Raw genomic sequence first — 19942 nt, 5'->3', positions numbered from 1 at the left:
CCCCCGGTGGCTTATCCAATCAGTAGACGCGGTGTGGGTAGCGTCCAAGGAGAGAGAGACTTGGCTGTATCTGAACCTCAATAACCCAATTTTAAATCAAAAGCAGATTCCCGTCAAATTTCAAAATATCAGTGCAAAAAAAAGAGAAAAACAATGTATCCCACCAATAAAGACAACAAACTTAACTTACACAAGCTTATTTTAATGGTTTTGCAAAACGGTTTGAATTTCATAAGAACATGTGAGCCTCCCACCAAAAGTTACCCGGTGGCATCCCTTACATTATGACACAGAGATGCTTCCAAACCCCCCAAAAAAGGTCTGCATGCAGGAAAACAAAAACAAAAAAACTAATCCAAATAGGGGATCGGAGGAGGAGCAGGGGAGAAAAATAACAACAAAAAAAAAAACTCAAATCGGAGTTAAAAACGAGACATTGATCAAGAGGACGCGCGATGCCGAAGTTCACACACTTTTACGTCGAGGCGCTCGAACCCGACGGTTTAGTAAAGTGTGATTCCATTGGTTGGATCTAGCTCCGCCCACGACACCGCCCCGCCCCTGTCTTCCATTTAAGGCACAGGACAAAAAAAACCCCGCGTTACAAAAGGAGCCCGCCGCAAAGACTTGAAGACGGCGAGCGTACGAAAAACGGGGGGGATATTACAAACGCAAACCCGCGTTATTGTTTTTCCGAATATTAAAAATAAATCGACGAGAAATATGAAGGAGGCTAACGAGGGTGGAGGACGGGTGGGGGTTAGAAACAGATGCTAAATGAAGTGGTTCCGATCAAGAGTGTCAGTGTGCCAGAAAACCTCACGACGGGAGTTAAAAGGGGAAGAGCGTTAGAGACGAGAGAAAGGGAGGGTGTTGTGCGTGCGCGTCGGTGTACTGGTTGAGTCGTGTGTCTTGCTGCTGCGACTTGCTCAACAGCACTTGCTCTTCCAGCCCGTCACACCGCTCCCGCTGGATATGTCCACGTTTTCGCTGTTCGGCTCCTTTTGGGGCGTCTGGAAAACACATCGGGAGGATTTAGGGATGCGGAGCATGTCGGTGAGTGGCCAAATTCAAGCAAATTTTCATTTGTTTTGGAAGACTAAAATCAAGTCGCTCTTTTGCTGCTAGCACATACATTGGGATGTTCCTATCTTTTTGTGTCTATGGGCTGCTATAAAGTGACATGAATTCTGCCATTCTGCATCAACAATGCTTGCACAGCTTGGCTACGTCACATTTGTTTACCAACACGGAAAGGGCTCAATAAGCTCAGGGTAATAATTGAGTTCAATACGGAAGAAGAATAAAATACTCGAGTTAGAAAAGTCTTTTTTGGCTCAGCTCACTCATTCACACCTAGGGGCAATTACCCATTCACGCCCCGGGGCAATTTATATTTTGTGTTTTTTTTTCTCCCCAAAATGGTGTCAAAATTGGTTAAAATAGAAATAGGTTTTAGTTTTTTGCATTTTATCATTTATTTAAAGCATTAAAGAAGTAATATTTTGTCGTTTTTGCCTTTTGTAGGGATTTTGTGTTGTCGTTGTTCAACTCTAAATCTGTCCAGTGTGTAAAAAGCAAAAATTTTTTGTATTTTAGCAGACCTGTGAATATTGTAATTTATATTTTATTTGTTTTGCAAGGATCCTCTGCACAAAATAAAATTCATAACTACTAAATAGTTTGGTGCATAAAATTTTACATTATTATGAGTTGGCTCTTCTCAGTGAGCTGAGTCAAAAGAGTCCGTTTTTTTTAAATAGAGTTGTCCTCTGGGTGCAACAAGTATGGGGTGATGACGTTTCAAATGACAAGCCACCAGACCAGACGTGTCGGCGTCATTTTCACGCACTTTATTTCTCTTAAATCAATACCTGGAGTCAGAAGGCCAGGAACACGGCAACATTTTCAAGCATTTTCAAACACTTTGCTCAAAATTCAAGCATTTGACCTTGAAAACAACATTTAAATTCAAGCATTTAAGCCCCCGTGGGAACCCAGTTCTTCGTCAACTGGTCGCCGACTATTGGAAACACTGATAACTAACTATCCAACATTATTTCTCTTGAAATGTTGGTGGATCACTGGGGTCCTGCCATGATACTAAGTAGTCTTTTTATTTGGCGTATCCAGCCTAAAATACTCCCAAACATTAGAAGTTTTGGACTTGATGTCGATCATTTCTGTATTTTACCACATGAGGGAGACTCAGCAGATACCACAATCATGTAAGATGCCTCACTCCGTTGGGAAAAACGTGCCCGGGGACAATTGTAGACAATGAATTCCGTCGTCGATTTTTGTCGATGAGTTGTTGCAGCCCTGCCCTGCTAACCTACCTTTCTGAGGATGTCTTCCGCTAACGTGAGGAAGGCCTTTTCGATGTTGATGTTGGCCTTGGCGCTGGTCTCAAAGAACCTGATGTTGTGCTCCCTCGCGATCTGCGGGGAGGAATGGGAGAGCGGTGAGAGGGACCACTGACCTTCAAAGAGGTGCATGTCCAAAAATAAAATGGCGACGTTGATATCGAGTCACCATTATAAAAATATCTCGCCGTTATTGGCAACAACAAATCTTTAGACCATTGGAGATATATGGAACCCTTCAGATAAGAGATTCCGTTTTAAAATCCCTCGCCTGAGGCCTTTCTTTTCATCAAATCTCCTAAAAAGCGGATGGGTCCGCCCCAAATCGTGTGGGATTCTAATAAAAGCAACGAGATTGGCCGATAGTTATTTTGCCTATTACTGCGGATTAGCGATTCATTTCATCATCGGTGAATCGGTCGATTATTTTCTCGATGAATCGATTGATGGAATTTCTCAAATGCTTTTTTAATTTCCTCTTTATTCAAGTATTGAAATTTTGGACGGGATATTCTGTAATAGGAAACAATAAAAAAATACAAGTGTGTCAATTAACAAAAATACATGGAAATGTAATGAAAATCAAATGGTAAATGCAATACACCTGCAAATATGTAAGACACCCCTTTTCGTACCACCTTATCAAAAGATCATATTAAGATTATTTAGACTTATCATACAAAATACATTTCATCTTATGCATTTCATTTTTTTTCCACAAAAAAAATATATCCAATATATATGTTTAAGTCTTTGAATATGATAAACATTCCTAATATGAAAATGCTAAAGAATCTGCCCCTTGTGTATAGTTAAACATGCTATTATTATTTTTTCTTTTTAGTTTATTGACCTTATTCTGTTTTTTCTTCTTTGTATTTCCCTTAAAAATTGTGGATGAAACAGTCAAACATTACAAAGTTAAAACTTAAATGCCAATTGTGTTTGTAATGATGCAAAATGTAAGATAACTTTTTTGATGAATGCGGTTTTAGCGCCCTCTGCAAGACCGAAACGGTACCACAACTGCCGGAATCGTGTGCACTCATTTGCATTGACTTAACGTACTTGGTGGCTCATAAATCACGTGATACAACAAATCGATCCAATTGGTTGCCAAAGATTTTAATCAGCGACTTAATAATTGACTTTATCGATTAGTTGTTGCACTACGGTGTAACATTAAGAGCAGAATAAACTTATGTCAATCTTTAAGTCGGGCCGGTCGGGCTTTTCGCTTGAGGTTTTTGTTTTCCCTGCCTGTGGAGGAGCTACACAGCATGCACTTATTCTATTACTCAATTAATTTGTTAGATAAAGAAAGTTTTAACTCAAAATCATGAAATCCTAATACATTTTCATCCCTGGTGTTGGGGTAAAAGACTCACGGCTTCCTCCTTCCACCTCCTGCACGTCAGACGTCATTTCTGCTTCTTGCAAATAGCTTACAAGATTTACAAACGTTCTGCTTTTGGGACAAATCTTTCACTATTTGCAGCTTGTAATCTGCAGAATTTGATTTTCCTTTCGGTGCCATTTTGTTTGGTTTGACTTTCTTTTGCTGCACGTCGCCGAGATGCGCAGAATCGTTCATTTAGGCGCTGCACTCGCAGCGCACACTTGATTTGAGGGACTCTGCCCCAAAGCTTCGTGTTTACTTTGGCGGCAAATGAAAGCTTCAGGTTTATTTATCAGAACAAGTTAATTTGTCAGGTTCGGGTTTATATACCCGCGACTAAGGGTCGGGCTGAATTCTTTACACCTGTTCTCACCTCTAATGCTGATCAACAGCTCCTTATGGAATTTGAAGATGAGAAAGAAATTATGAGATAAAAAAGTTACACGAGGAAAGGAAGAAAGCCTGGCAGATAATTGCACACACGCTCAATGAAAGTGTGTTCTTTTTTTACTTTTTAGCTATTTCAGTGGTATAGGGTGTGCCCGCCAGGCCTGGGTTCGATTCCCGGCCAAAGTGGCAAATCTTCTGCCCATTTATAATAACAGTCTTTTTATTCGGCTTTTCTCTTTACATTCTTTTATTTTGTGCAATTCCTGAGTGCCACGTCTAATCTTATCGTGAACAATGACAAAACAATTTTTAATTTATTTATTTAATCATGGGGATCAGGCTAGCTGTAGAGACTAAATCACCATAGTAACTGAGCCAGGTTAAATTTACCCTGCTTTCATGCAACCGATTTGAGGCTAAATTCAGCCAAGAACATAAATATATCCCGGCTTATTCCATTGTCTTTGTATAATATGATCGAATATACCTGATCTCCCTTTGCTTTCGGTACAACCCTCTTGTCCTCCATGTCACACTTGTTGCCCAGTAGCATCCTCTCGACATCCTCATTGGCATGCTGCAGATTGAGAACACGTTTTCTCTTTTAGATTCTGAAAATGAACATTAGAAACGAGCGCCCATCAGGCTGCCTTTTGTGTTTAGGTGTCACCTCGTCGATGTTGCGCAGCCATTTGCTGATGTTTTCAAAGCTTTTGGCATTGGTGATGTCGTAGACCAGCATGATGCCCATGGCGCCTCTGTAGTAAGAGGTGGTGATCGTGTGGAATCGTTCCTGACCTGCCGTGTCCCTTAAAAGCGTGTACACAAATTGACATCAGATTCAGCTCTGTCAAGCTTTTAATAAAGGAAAGGGACTTCCTTGATGTTAACGATTTTTATGTTTTCAAATTTCGACCAGAGTTTAAAAACACCGAATAATCGATAGGTTTAAAGTTGAGTCCACTCAAAATAAGGAGTGAAGAAATCAATCGATTTTAAACTTGCAAGGAGAACAGGAAAGAGTGCCCGGACCTCCAATTAGAAATTCCAACCTTTTCTATAGTATCTCCTTTAAGCCAGGAATAGGAATAATAGTCAAAATAACGAACAACAGTGCACAATAATAGTCAAAACAACGAACCGGCATCCTACGCAATCTCTGTTGCAGCTTTCCAATATTGAAAACAGAATATTCTTATCAAATATGATATAGACTAATGTGAATCATTAAAATCGGTGTTGCTTTTTATGCAACTACAAATGCTACAAATGTGAATTATTATTTTAATTATTTTATATATTGCGCTGCAAAAAAATATTTTACTTGGTTTACAGGTGAAATACACATCAACCCTATAACTAGGGTTTGCGAGACCTTTTTCTTTCCCTTGCTGTCTCTTAGGGAGTAGAGATAGAGAGGAGAGGATCCCCAGTCCCCTCGCTCCCTCCACTTTAGTCGCCTCTTACGACACGCAGCGGAAAACGGTGGGAGAATTCTCACACCTCCCAGGAGAAATAATTATAATCTTTTTACATATTTTTTGAAAACATTTTCCAATTTTTTTGTGCTTGTCTAACCACAGTTTCCATCTAAATCCAAACTCTTAACATATACTTGTACCTTCCAAATAGGCTACGTAAATAAGGCCGGAAAGGTTTTAGGACCCAGGGGTAAACCGTGCACGAAATGTAATATCAGAAACAGGTCTCACTGATATACAAATAAACTGCCTGCCTCGAGGGAAGCCAAAAAGCATTTATATCAAGTCTATGTCACTTGAGCGGATGAGTTTGGACACTCTTACATTTGATCACCAAGATCAAAATAGACAGCTAAAACAATGAACGCAGCTTGCTCAATCCAACACCATTTTGAGTCACTCACCAGATCTGTAGCTTGATCTTCTTTCCTTGTAGTTCCACAGTTTTGATCTTAAAGTCGATTCCTACAAAAGAAACACAATCATCATGTCAGCGAAATACTGCACGGTGCATATACACAGACTGTATTTACAGACTGGAGATGCCAAGTCATGTTTATTTGTATAGCCCTTAATCACAAAAAGTCTCAAATGGCTGTACAGACAAAACAGAAATATAGGTGATAACGGATTTGTTTTTTATTTTTTTTTAAAAATTGTCACAATATTCCTGACATTAATCAGTTAAAACGTTACGACTTTCAAGAAACTGGTAAGGAAAATAGTGTTGCAGACTGCCCAGCAAGATGTGGGAAAATTATGACTTTTAAGAAGTAATCTTTACTTCACCATCCACTAGCCACAAGTCGAGGCACATTGGATCAGTTTGCAGAATGTAGATTTGGTGAGACCAGCTGAAAAGGGGTCCACGACCCACTTTTCGGAAACACTGGCCGTGGAACCAGTAAGTAGAGGGCACTTATTGAAGGGTCAAATGAATAATTATCCCACAAGCTTAAGGCCGAACTGATCAAATGTTGAGACATTTTGAAATTATGCATATACTGTAGTCTAGTAAACCTAAATAAACCGATTAAGAAGCCAGAAAATATATTTTCTTTGACCCAGTCTGTAATCTTTAATTTTCAACACCGGGGTGGAGAGGATCCTTTATAGAAGTGGTTCCCTAAGGGGGCAGTGGAAAGATCTGGGGGGCAGTGAGGAAGAAGGGGCGGTAGGGGGGCGGCAGTACGAAGTCAAAGTCAGAAGTTAATGTTTGTTTGACGATTTGTACACAACACGTTAGGGCTGCACAATTAACCGAAACCGTATCAACATTGCGATATGACGTAGTGTGTTTGTGAAAAAGCAAAGCACTGTGTTTTTTTTCAAGGTTTTGTAGTGAGTGATGGGAGTTTTGGCCAACCACAATTGTTACTGTTCGAGTTCTAAAAGCGCAGACCAATCAGAGACAAGTTTTAATATAGCGCAAGCTAATAAACGTAATTCAAAGTTTGCAAGCGCCACACTATGCCACACCCACCGTGTGAGCTCATTGAGTGTCATGGCGGACTCCGTAAACGTAGTCCCAGAGTCAACAAACGAGAAGGAAGCGAAGCTTACACCGAAGGACGGTACATTACTTGTTTGGACCTATTTTGGCTTTGACGAAGCGGACGTGGAACAGATGAAAAACGCCCGCGTTGTCGCTCGCTTCTGAGGAATTCACTAGGGAGCCAAGGGAGCGCCAGCCTGCAACAGTTTGGGAACCATTGCTTTATAGTGTTGTTGGCTCTGCTGCGGTAGTGCAAGCCGACAATGTCCTTCAGACTAGACAGAGAGCAGCCATGATTTTCTGGCTGTGTTGCTGACTCTGTATGGTTCCCTCAAGTAGACGCTAAAGGTCGCTTAAAACAAAGACTAATACTCCTAGAGACAGTTTCTTTCCAAGGGCCACCACCACGCTAAACAGGTGCATAGGACTGAAAAATCTATACTTTGCCAGATGTGTAGGATATTCATTGAAGAAATTCACATTTGCATGAGGCTTTGTGATTCAAGTCCAGCAAGTGTTGTTTTCCGGAGCTGTCATTTTGACTAAAGCAAAAAAGTTTGTACTCAGTTTACAAGTTCAAGAAACATCTGCGCTTTTTGAGGGGCGGGGCCACAGTGTAATGAAGGAAACCGCTGCCAAAGAGTGACTCATTGAGTATTATGCACCCCTGAGAGGACGGAAGAGAATAGTTATGCTTAAAAAAAAGGCTGAATATCCGTTCAGGGATACCAGAAGGTGACATTTTTACTTGGGAAAAAAAAAATCGCGTGAGAGGCAAAATAATGCATTGCAATTAAATCAGAGTCACAGCCATCCAGGGGCCTGGAAGTAAGGATGATTAACTAATAGAACACGAGGGTTTCCGAAGAGTATTTTGAGAAGTATTGAGACCATTTTTCAGTCTATGCATCATAGATTTTTAAGTGTATTCACGGTTGCGGAGTAAACGACCGCCTTAGCGTTAATACTTGATCACATTCCATTCGACGGAGTGGCAACACGAGCCCTTTAGTCGTTCAAGTGAGTCAGCCATCATGCATAGGGTAAGCCACCAAAATGCAATTGCAATACAGCTTGTTGATTCATAAGATGCAGGATTTCCCAAGAAGCGAGCAAGCGGCCATGTTCTCATTCTGTCTATGCATAAACAGCGATATAATGCTTCAAATACCCGCCAAAAAGCAACATCTTCCCAAAACTGTCAGACTTTGCATGGTGAAGTAGGCGACACCCATTAAAACTGTTTTCTAAGTTTGAATATAAAAACTATTCTACACAACTGTAGGTGAATTGGTAGGGCCAAATAGCAAGCATTTCAACATTGATTCAAACAGTCTTGCTTTAACTCAAGACCTTTGCTAAGGAATTGCTTATTTTTTTAAAGAAAGCCAGCCTGACAACTTGTTGAACATATTGCCATTAAATTGAAGGAACATTGCATAAAGACACATTGACATTTCTAGAAATTTTCCTACATGACTCTAAAGTATTATACTATGCAGCCCCGTTTTCAGTGTTGTCGTGCTAAGGTCATGTACGCATCTGTGTTGAAAACGACCTCTTGACAGTGGAGGGCTAAGGAGTGTGCGTCATCCTAGAAGGAATGCAGCTTTTTTTCCAGAGATAACACTACATTCATTACATAAATGTGATTATTATTATAATCATCATTATAATGAAAGACAAAAACCAACGTGAGGAGAGAAACTTAAGGAATGCTCCACGCTTCCTCTACGTCTCATTCTCTTAAAAGTGACCCATGACAAGGTAATCCATGCAATACAGGTCAAAGTGAGTATTAGTGCATTTGTTGACATTGCTGACATCTGTATTTAATGAAATCTGAGAAGTTCCATTAGTGATACCAGCAAGGTAATAACACAAATTATATAATTTGTTTACTCCAAAACACACGAAAATGCACAGATAAAAAAAAAAGTCTAAAAGCATTTCTGCATCATAGAACGTTCCTTGTTGTAATCCTTTCGTCTCGCTACATAACTCACGTTTACAAATGAACTTCCCAAAACGACTATTAATCAAAAGGACAGAGGCTGGCACCACTCTCGGCCAATAGCAGGCTTTTTTTTCACGGTCCACTGGCCTTATTAGCTTATAAAGGTGTAAACGTGATTGCCTTTTATAGCGTCAAATATGTTTAACCAGTGGTAACCGAATAGTTAGTCAATGAAATTCCCAACATAAATGTAAACAATTTTTCGATGTGTGATCAAATCAGAACCAAAAATAAATGCAACTCAGGATCCATTTTTACGCACAAGTGTGCACAATTATGGATAGATGTCTGGAAAGAGAAGTGAATCATTTACAACTCTTTCAAAATGTCTAAAACCGTGTGCACTTTTATCTGCATCGATTGAATGTATATAGTGACTCCTAAATTTTGTGATACAACGAATCAATGAGTTGCAAACGCTTGTAATAAATCGATTTTAATCGACTTAAATAGATTTCATCGATTAGCTGTTGGAGCCCAAATGCCGTTACCAAAACTAACAGGCATGTCAATCATGTTTGTATACCATACGAACGTATTCAGCCCGTTTTTCTCTTTTATTTTAAATTGCCTATTAAGATAACATGTATGTTTATGATGTTAGAGTTTATCAAACAAGTTTCCCCCCAAAAAAGAGACATATACTCTTAGTGCAAATTTAATATGTTTTTTCCCTCTTAATTATGCATTTTTGGCTGGTGTAACTTGTACTCCAGAGGGACTTATAGTCTGGAAATATGGTACTATGTAGATGATAAAATGTGTTAGATTCATTTCCTACTCCATCTTTTCTGGCTTATTTGTTTTTTAAAATCAGGATACTTTGTCATCTCCATTAGCTTATATTTTAAAATAGTGTAATTAATAGCAGCAGAGTTTGTTGAAGACAAAATGTGGAAAACCTACTCCCGTTGTAATTCACCATTTTTAATCCGTAGTAAACCTTGTGCAAACTTCTAAAATTTGCTAGCATTTTAGCTTGGATACAACAAATTAAAAGACGACTTGCCGAGATTGCAAAGCGGAACATGAGTATTAATGGCAGTACCTCGGTGATGCACGCAACAGTTGAATAGTTGAAAGAGAGTCTGACTCGCCTCTAAAATTCAAGTAACAAGAACGCCATTTCGTTTCTGATTACGCGCATTGTCCATTTTATACCCTTATATTGAAATTAAATGCATGCAGTTGGAAGAACAAACGTCAGTTGTTAAAACCGTTTGATTTCAAACTGTCGAGAATCGTTTAGTACTTTTGTCCAGACCTTCCAGTTGAACGCTTAATGTACTTCACAAAATGCACATCATGTGTTTCAGCTAAGGTTATACTGCTGCTAATGAACCTGTTTTGGGTTCACAGGAATAAAAAAGGTTTACTTGATTTTAATTCATTATTTATTTCCCTGTCCTTAAAAAATGGACTACGGTATATTTATGAATTTGTCTCTAGTGATCAATCACAGTGCCTTATTGGTTTTAGGTTTTAGTATTTTTATTTAAGTAAAAATCCGCAGTATGTTGAATAAAAGATGTATTTTTCGTTGTAACAATTTTCAGTGTTTATCAATCTTATTAGATTCAGATTCAGATCTACTTTATTGTCATTCTAGTATACGTGTATACAGAACGAAATGTCGATAAATCTGACCCGCACAGTTTCCTTGAATGTACAGATATAAATAAAATGTTGTATTGAGTTGGAGTATTGAGTACTAATAATACACTAAATAATTACGGCTATGTATAGTATTTTACAGTAGTGCAAATAGTGCAAGAGGAGCAGCTAACCAGATGTGCAAAATGGGCAGTCAGGTAAACAGTAACAAGTTGCCCCATAATTAAAACAACTTCACGCTAAATAAAAGAAAATCTAACAATTATCTTATTATTCGACCAATTGTTACAAAAGTCGGCAACTTGTCAACCAATAGTTGTTAGTTGGAATTTGCTGCTTAGTGTTGCTTTATTCATATCAACATATTTAAAATAGCTAGGGACAGTTACCTGTACACATTTTATTGACAAATTGTTTCGAGGGAGTGGGTTGTTGGACTTTCCCTTTTAACCAGTTTTAGGACGAACGTGTTACAAACGAAGGCTTTTGTTACTCCATGGCGTTTTACAGCATTATTTTGGCAAATTATTTATGCGAACTGTAAATTAAAGTGTCCTCTAATAGATTAGTACAACTGCACCACTCATGATACATACAACCCATGATCAGCCAGCACTATTTCCTGAAATGTAAGCATTCTTATATTTACTTACAAATTACAACTGAATATAGTTATGGTGAAGCAGTCTCAGGCACAGATTACAAAAGGCGTTGAATTTCTCCTGGTGAGGATATTCTTCCTACTGTATATACTCGCAACTAGTTTGAATTTGCAACTACAAATTTAAATACTGAAATCAAGGAGTCGGCTTATACGGGCATATTTGGTCTGGTGTCACCTGTAGCGAATGGTAGGCAGCACGTGGGAAGGGGTGTGTGTGGCTTATACAGGAACGACAAACCAACGGAAAATCAATAGGCCAAATGAGCAGAGAATATATGGTGAAAGTGAGCAGAATTTTGGCCTTTTTATTTCTAAAATTATGTTTGCAATACACCATATACCTAGAGGGGAAAAAAGAAAATGTCTTGGACAGTACCAGAAATTGAGGAGATCTTGGATTGGTTTAAAGCCCAGGGTCAAAATGGGTATGGAGTGTCTCTGGAAGCGGTCAGGATTGCACAAGCCAAGAAATATGAAAGGTTTACTTCTTCTACAGGTTTGTATACACATTTTCTTCTATTTATTTTATTAAAGCAGTTTTAGGGGGTTTCCATGAAAGTATATACGGTAATTTGGAACTAGATACTTTAAGATTACCGCCCTACCTTTTGGTGTCAGGGGGTGAACTGAATTACTTTTAAATAAGCCACTGGCAATTGTAACTAATCGTGCTTTTTTCAGTAACGCGCCCAACACTGCTTTTAACCAATACTTCGCTCATTAGTCAGGATTTATCTAAACCAGTTTAATGGAGTTAGTGTCAATGTCATATTCACCTCAAGGAGGATTTACTTAAGTATATTTGTTTTTTTTCTGCATTATAAAAGGGGCACAGGTTTATGATCGGCATTTTGACATAGAGAGTAAATATAATCTTTAATAAGATAAGATGAAATGCGTTTTAATATGTTGTCTGTATCACTGGTGGTCTATTGGTTAGGTGTTCGATTCCTGTTGCATACAATGTTTTGCGATATTGGTGAACACACATGGAGGCAGTAGCTCAGGAGGTAGAGGATTTGTCTTGGGACCAAGAAGACGCTAGTTTGATTCCTGGCCCCTCCGTGCTATATGAAATACTGAACTCCAATGCCCCCGATAAGCGGGTAGTTGCATTGCATGGTATCATGTGAGTGTGTGAGAATAGGTAAGTGTGAAGCACATTGTAAAGTGCTTTGGGAGGTCTTCAATCACTTGAAAAGCGCTATATACGTTTATGAATCAATATTGTATGCATTTCCAATTTTACCTCTGAGAATTTTATGATATATAAGGCGCACTGGCTTATAAGGCGCACCTTCACATTTGTGGCCAAATCTGAGTTTTTTAGGTGCGCCTAATAGTCTGAAAAATACGGTAGCTGACAAAAATTGCACAACTTGTGTCCCTGCGAACCAGAGCAGGCCTCGGCAAGCTAGCACTTCGCTAGCTAAAGGGTGCAAGCCTCCCTGCTAGCATAAAACAGCAACAAAATCCCGAAATTTGCTCCCGTTGCTTACCTATAGTGGAAATGAAGGTTGTGTTGAAAGCGTCGTCAGAGAAGCGGAACAACACACAAGTCTTCCCCACGCCCGAATCTCCGATGAGAAGCAGCTTGAATAGCAAGTCGTACGTCTTCTTAGCCATTGAAAAATCGGGGTTTAAACCCTCTGACACGCACAAAAATGAAAAAATAAAAAAAAATCTCCTGGCAGCTTTGAGTCTGAAGCCAGCCCTCCTAACGCCAACTCGACCAACTGGCCCAAATATTGACAGTTTACTACCCGGGTTTCGTCGGCGAGTCGCTGTGCTAAATAACGCCACCGAAAATGAAAACGCGTCAGAGAAGTCAAATCCCCAAAGGCGGACTCGACATTAAACGCGCGAGGAAGTGAACTAGCGGAGGTAAGGTTCTCCCTTTTTTCCACTTTCTTTTCTCTCACGGTCGGGACAAAATGGCTCCTCTCGCTACCCCGACTAGCTCCTTCTTCGTACTAACAGCGAGCTAATTCAAATTCTCGGCACACCCCGGCATTCCAAAGCCCGGCCAAGAGTTCCACGGAGAAATCTTCTAATAGAAATTCAGAGTGAAAATGTGCTGAATGACCTGGCCCTTCAAAAAGTAAGCTAGTTTTTATTCCCGGAGAGATTGAAAACTTAAAGACGACTCTCGTCGTCTTTGGAATTGGAGCAGCAGGACGGCGACACCCTACCGACAGACGCAAATTTGATCCCGCCTAGTTTGAGAAATAAGATTTCTATTAGCTGAAACGAGTGTCATTCAAATAGATAACCGAATGTGATTGGTAATTTTCTCAGACACAAAGAAGGGGTGTGGTTTAAAGTGACAGAAAGGGCAAACGATACTGGGACGGCTGCTTTGACATTTTGGCTCAAGCCTATCTTTTGTTTCAATGACCGGACACTTGTGTCGACCCAAAATGGCCGCCAGTTTCCGCAGCGCCCCGCGGGTGAAGTTGTGATTGCGTTTCAATGGCAAGTTGGAATCTGATGCCGTGACACACTCAGCTGTGAGTCAGTCGGAATGTCATAATAAAGTACCTCTGCCTTCAAAATGTAAAAGATCATTCTTCGGCTTCGACTTTGCACGCACTCGTACTGCAAAGATCTTTTTCTATTTACAACAAAAACCAAAGTTACAAGTCAGTAGGGCAGCAACTAATTGACCCCTTACGCGCACACACACACACACGACGAGACCATGGCGGGCGGCAGTAAAACGTAGTGGGTGAGACCAGTTAACAGTAGACAAAAACAAATGTCATACTATTTAAGGATTTTATACATTTGACTATAAAGGATTTTATACGATCGAATACATATTACATTTAATGCAAAAGATGTTCACTGGCTGGGCTGTGGTGCGATATCAGGGCACCCTAGTAGAAATGTTGTTTACAGGAACGGCGAGAACGGGACGTAAGGCTGATAAGGTAATCAGCACATCCAGACACAGAGAGGCCCTGATGACATAGAAACGCTCGGTGTTGTTTTGGTTATTCCAGACATCGCGACGCTCTTCTCCGAGATGGTGAAGCCCAGGGGGCTTCATTGGCACGCCCGAGGGAGGAGCCGGCACCCCATCTTACGGGGAGACGTGGGCCAAGCAGAGAGAGCTAAAGGACTTCAGAAGAGGGCTTTCCAGAGACTCCAACGTCACCAATTCGGCCGTTTTCGATGAAGTACACTTAGTTAAAATTTTAATGAAATTAAATCTGCCCCCATGTGAAAATGTCGGCTTTCTTGTTCATCTTTTCCATCAAGAAACGAGCGTGCATAAATTGTTTGGTGAATGTAAGTTGTGTTTGGTTAATGGAGTCAGATAACTAATTCGAACAATTTGGTAAACGGTACATTTTGATATTTAATTCCCAACATTATATAACACCATTGGAAGGTGGCTCACCATGTTGGAAAGCGCAAAAAGCACTATTAAGAGAAATTGAAGACCGACCTATCTTCCTCCTGACATTAAACCGAATTGTCCTGACTTGTCTACACGATCTGTACCACTACATTGTAAATGGAGTATCCTCATACACCATTTTTTTATAGCTGATATGCGTTGCTGTGCTTCATTGTGCTGGAAAAAAATAGAACAGTCAGTAAAACCAATACAATGTGCAGTCTGTGACGTACATTTAGGGGTCAGCGACAAAGTCTGTAACAAAAGTACCGTAAAATTCGGACGATAGAACACACCTGATTATAAGATGCACCCATTTTCAAAGCAAACCACATTTTGTACATATATAAGCCGCACCCGATTATAAGCCGAATGGTAGATAGAAATTTCAAATACGTTTAACTCTCAAGCTCTCTTTTATAGCAAAATATACACGTATAAAATCGACAATGCGTGTCATCAAAGCCATACTGGCTGGAATGTTACTTGAATCTCACCGAGGCGAGTCAGACTCAGTTCAGTTCAATCGTCTGACTGCTCTCTTTAAGTGTTCATGCATTGTCGATATACTGCCTTGCTACGCAAGGTCTGTTTTGCTATCTTTGTAAGTCGTCTCTTATGTAAAGTATCCAGAATGAAATGCTCCCAAATTTTTTGGTACACGTGGTAGTTGTTTCTGTTTGTTAGCGCTCAAGACCGAGAAGCTATTGTGCAGAAGCGACTCTAAAGAAAGAATATATTAACGAAAGATTCCTCACCCTGTTGGAAAAACGTGTCTGGCGACATAGTCAACAATGGAATTCATTTTCGTCTATTTACATGATCAGTTTTTTTGTCAACAACGTAGACTAATTGTTGCAGCCCTACAAGTCAGCATGTGTCCAGGTTTCCTTCCCTCTTCTACTTCAGGCACTCCTCCAAGAATGCAGAGTATGTCATCTATCGCCAAGTACAGACAAGCTCAATAATCGTCCGGGAAGCCAATGTTACACTGCTATGGATAAAAAAACTGAAGTCGGTTTGATTGTGTAGGGAATTTTATAGGGCGAAATAAGAATGTCAACTGTAAAAAAAACAAACAAAAAAAATACGAAATAAAAAAGCAGATGTAAGTGATTTAATACATTAGTTCTATCCTAATACAATATATTTTTTTAGCTCATGCGCGTTAGGCAGCGGTCTGGCGTGGAAAGACAGGAAGCTGGAGACCGACGAGATCGATTCCAATAGCCCGAGCAGATATTGGACCGATGGGGTCGATACCGGACAGGACGGGACAGACAAGATTGATAATGAAACAGGATATCAAAATAAACAGAACAAACGAGACGGGAACGAAAACTGGAGAGAATGATAAACAGGACAAAAATAGACGGAACGAAATTGGAAACCGATATTTAACAGGACAAAAATAAACGGGAACAATACCGGACAGGGGATACCAACAGGAAACAGGACTGAGTCAGATCCCACGTCTTGCAGGGCAGAGGTTTGATGTAAGATTTTGTATCGATTATGGGCCCTGCAAAAAAATGAAGGGAGTGTTTCCAAGTGGCAAATAGTAATGGGAAGAACTGAAATGGAAGCTACCTATGACTGTCATATGTTCCCAACACCAATATGGGGAGAAATTTGTCTAAAAATGAAATGTATTCGCAATTTACTCAATATCTAAAAGTCATAAATCTTGATGAATGAAGGTTTCCAGTTTTTCCTTGCCCTTATGTTGGTTTTAGATCAGGGGGTGGTGTAATAATAGCCTGTAGTCTGTAATAGTCAGTGGTCTGTGCAGCCCTTTGAGACTCCTTGTGATTAAGGGCGTCACAAATAAACATGACTTGACTTGACTGAGGTTTTCGAGTTTTTCCTTGCCCTCATGTAGGTTTTAGATCAGGGGGTGGTGTAATAATAGCCTGTGGTCTGTACAGTCCTTTGAGACTCCTGGTGATTAAGGGCGTCACAAATAAACAGGACTTGACTTGACATTACTTAATTCCTCAAGAAAACCAACATTGTTTTAAAAAACGAGCAGAAATACACAAACTATCTTATACACATGTATTTTTAAAATAATGCACAAAAGTCGAGAGATTTGCATTGCTTTTACATAACGCGTGGCTCACCTAGAAAGAGCGAACATGATTTTCCATAATTCTGCTGCTACGGGTACCTATAAACCTCAAAAAGGTTTGGAAAAGATAAAAAGTAAAACGGTATGTTTGGGTCACTTGAAGTCCCTATAGTTTGAGATGTTCCTTGTGCTTTTTAGCACTCTTTTTAGTTGCACATCTAGTGGGCAAATAATGCACACAGTCCCTCTAAACCAGGCATGCGCGGTGGCTAGTTACAGCCCGTGTTTACATTTTTACAGGCCCACGGCCTCCCTCATAATATTGATATGCAGCTCGCTGATAAAAGATACATTTGTACAAAAAAAAAATCACAATTTCACCAGATGATGGCAGTAGCCCCTTAGCTAACTTGCCCTTGGCTTTCTGTGAGAATTTTATCCCACCCCATTTCCGACATGGCTACTGTACATAAAAAAAGGAAAGTTGACAGTGAGGGCTGCCGCTTCAAGGACAAGTGATATCGGAGTGTTTTTTCTTCAAAGATCTGAAGGAACTACGTCCGCCTTATTTGCCAAGAGACAGTGACTGTTTTCAATGAATTTAATATCAAGAGGCACTGCCAGATGAAACATGCTGACTAGGACAGGCTAACTGGAAACAAACGCTGTGAAAAGGTGAAGCAACTGGAAGCTGTTTTTTTTTTCACGAGCCCCTTAGAGTCAAAGGAAAATGCTACCCAGGCGAGATAAGAGGTTGCGACGCTGATCGCCAAGCAATGCAAACCTTTCACTGTGGGTGAATTCATCAGAATTTGAAAGAATGACAGGCTGACATTTTCACCAAATTTGCCCCCCTTTCTTAAAAGTTTGCACACCCCTGCTTTAAACAAATTACGTATACTTCAATTTAAACAGCAATTTTAATAAAACACTCTCCACCATTTTGTTTACTCCTCTTTACCCTGCAGTTGATCTTCTTCTCCGGCCTTATAAATCATGTATGAACACAAAAAACAGTTGCATACATTTCTGCATTCTTCATATTTCCCTTAGGGAGCGTCTTGCACAGTTCAGGAAGATAAATCTGTCAAATGAACTGAGCTGCTTGTTTTTCTCTGCTTTTAATATATTTTTCATGATCAACTTAAGATAACACAGATGGCAATTGGTCACTCGGGTCTATAATGTTAAAAACAGGGCTGCAACTAACTATTTTTTTCATCATGGACGAATCGGTTGATTATTTTTTTCGATTAATCGATACATCGGATTTCGAATTTCCCTCCTATTTGATCAAATATGGAAGTTTTGGACAGATAGTGCACAAAACTAAATATTCTATGGTATAAGACATCCATCCATCCATCTATTATCTGCACCGCTTATCCTCAGTAGTGTCGCGGGGGTGCTGGAGCCCATCCAAGCTATTTTCGGGCGATGGGCAGGGCACACCAGTCGCAGGGCACACAGGTACAGACAACTCACCCGCTCATTCACACTTAGGGACAATTGGGACTGGTCAATTAACCTGACATGCATGTTTTTGGAATGTGGGAGGAAACCCACGCAAGCACGGGGGAGAACATGCAAACTCCACACAAGAAAGTTTGATCTCATCACCTCAGAACTGTGCCGCACACGTGTTAACCACTGCATCGCCGTGCTGCTCATCAATTAACTTGATAGTTAAAAAAAAAAAACATATACAAATGCATGCTAAACACCAGGGGTGTCAAACTGATATTAACTCAGGGGCCACATGATAGAACTAACCTTCTCTTGGGGGCCGGACAAGTAGATTGAGGAGAAAGAAAAAGAGAGAGAGAAAGAGAGGGAGAGACAAAGAAAAGGTGGGACAAATAAAGAAAGAGAAAGAAAGAAAGAAAGGCAGAAAGAGAAATAATTTGAGAATCAAAAGAGAACAATTAGAAATAGTGAAAGAGGGGGAAAGAAAGAAAGAGAGAGAAAGAAATCCAAAGAGAAATAGAAAGAGAGAAGAAGAGAAAGAGAGAAGGGGAGTAATAGAGAAGGGGAAAGCAAGATAGAGAGAGAGAGAAAAGGAAGGTAAAAAGACACAGAGAGGAAGAGACAAACAGGAACATAGAAAGAGATCCATCCATCCATCCATTTATCCATTCATCCATCCCTCCCTCCCTACCCCCCCCCCCTCTCTATCCATCTATCTATTTATCTATGTATCTATCAACATTGAGTGAATACTTGATTCCCTCCATGGAGGCGTTACAAATCAATTTTGGTCTCAACACACTGTATTATACAGTACTATTTACAATTTCACATCAACGTTTTTTAATCATTCTTACAATTACATCAGATAGGTCACATTTTTCTCCCCGATTTTATGAATACTCCTAGCGCATCCCCCTGTTACCTGAAAATTAGAAACAAGAGTAACTCACCGAGGTGGTCTTTAGGTAACGTGTGTTCTACTACGCTTACGCTAGATGTCACTCATGAGCTGTTTACCCACCACATCGGCAGTTTGTGTTACTATTCCCTTTTTTTTCCCGAATTATTGCCACTCTACTTTTCAAAACGGGGCGAATTTTTACATACTATATTTACACATTTTTTCCCCCAAAATGTACTTCATTTATTTAAAATTGTATTTCTTTTAGAAAATTAAATTTAAAATAAAATATCTAACAATTACTAAAACAAGCGTTTGAATTTTGAATTGTCTCTATTGTCGTCTATATCAACACTGTGAAACATTGAATGCAACGGGATTAGACATGGCATTCCAGGGTTAAATTGTAATGAATAAGGACTCAAAAGAGAAAAAATATGAAATTGTATCAGTATAAATAGGCGAAAATATTTACAAACTAGTGCTCAGAGACTGGCCAAAGTATTATTAATAGTGCAATTAACAATAGTACAGTCAAAAGAAGTGCAATTACATCATCAAATTTACCCCAAAATAGATCATAAGATGTATGTTTGAACCATTAATATTAACGAAATCAATTTTTAGTAATCATTTGTAAGCATATATTCTACCTTACCTACAATTAA

At 39.7% G+C, this 19942-nt stretch overlaps 1 protein-coding gene across 1 annotated transcript; it reads right to left on the bottom strand.

The window, feature by feature from the left end:
• Positions 1-181: 181 nt before the first annotated feature.
• rab10 (RAB10, member RAS oncogene family) lies at positions 182-13630 on the bottom strand. The gene is made up of 6 exons (XM_088325610.1): positions 12926-13630; positions 6041-6101; positions 4826-4964; positions 4643-4732; positions 2340-2441; positions 182-1013 (listed from the first exon to the last, which is right to left on the bottom strand). The coding sequence occupies exons 1-6, from the start codon at positions 13050-13052 to the stop codon at positions 930-932; spliced, it is 603 nt and encodes a 200-aa protein (XP_088181736.1). The 5' UTR covers positions 13053-13630; the 3' UTR covers positions 182-929.
• Between the last annotated feature and the right edge of the window lie 6312 nt (positions 13631-19942).

The sequence above is a fragment of the Urocampus carinirostris genome, chromosome 20 (genome assembly GCF_059441175.1).
Source record: "Urocampus carinirostris isolate Australia breed hairy pipefish chromosome 20, RoL_Ucar_1.0, whole genome shotgun sequence".
Taxonomy (NCBI): Eukaryota; Metazoa; Chordata; class Actinopteri; order Syngnathiformes; family Syngnathidae; genus Urocampus; species Urocampus carinirostris.
This window is presented reverse-complemented; position numbering and strand designations above follow the sequence as displayed.

Coding starts and splice junctions, on each gene's coding strand:
- rab10 (XM_088325610.1), bottom strand. CDS start 13,052: ATGGCTAAGAAGACGTACGACTTGCTATTCAAGCTGCTTCTCATCGGA. Junction 4,965..6,040: donor AAGATCAAGCTACAGATCTG/GTGAGTGACTCA, acceptor CACGCTTTTAAG/GGACACGGCAGGTCAGGAAC. Junction 1,014..2,339: donor CGGAAGACATCCTCAGAAAG/GTAGGTTAGCAG, acceptor TGTGTTTTCCAG/ACGCCCCAAAAGGAGCCGAA.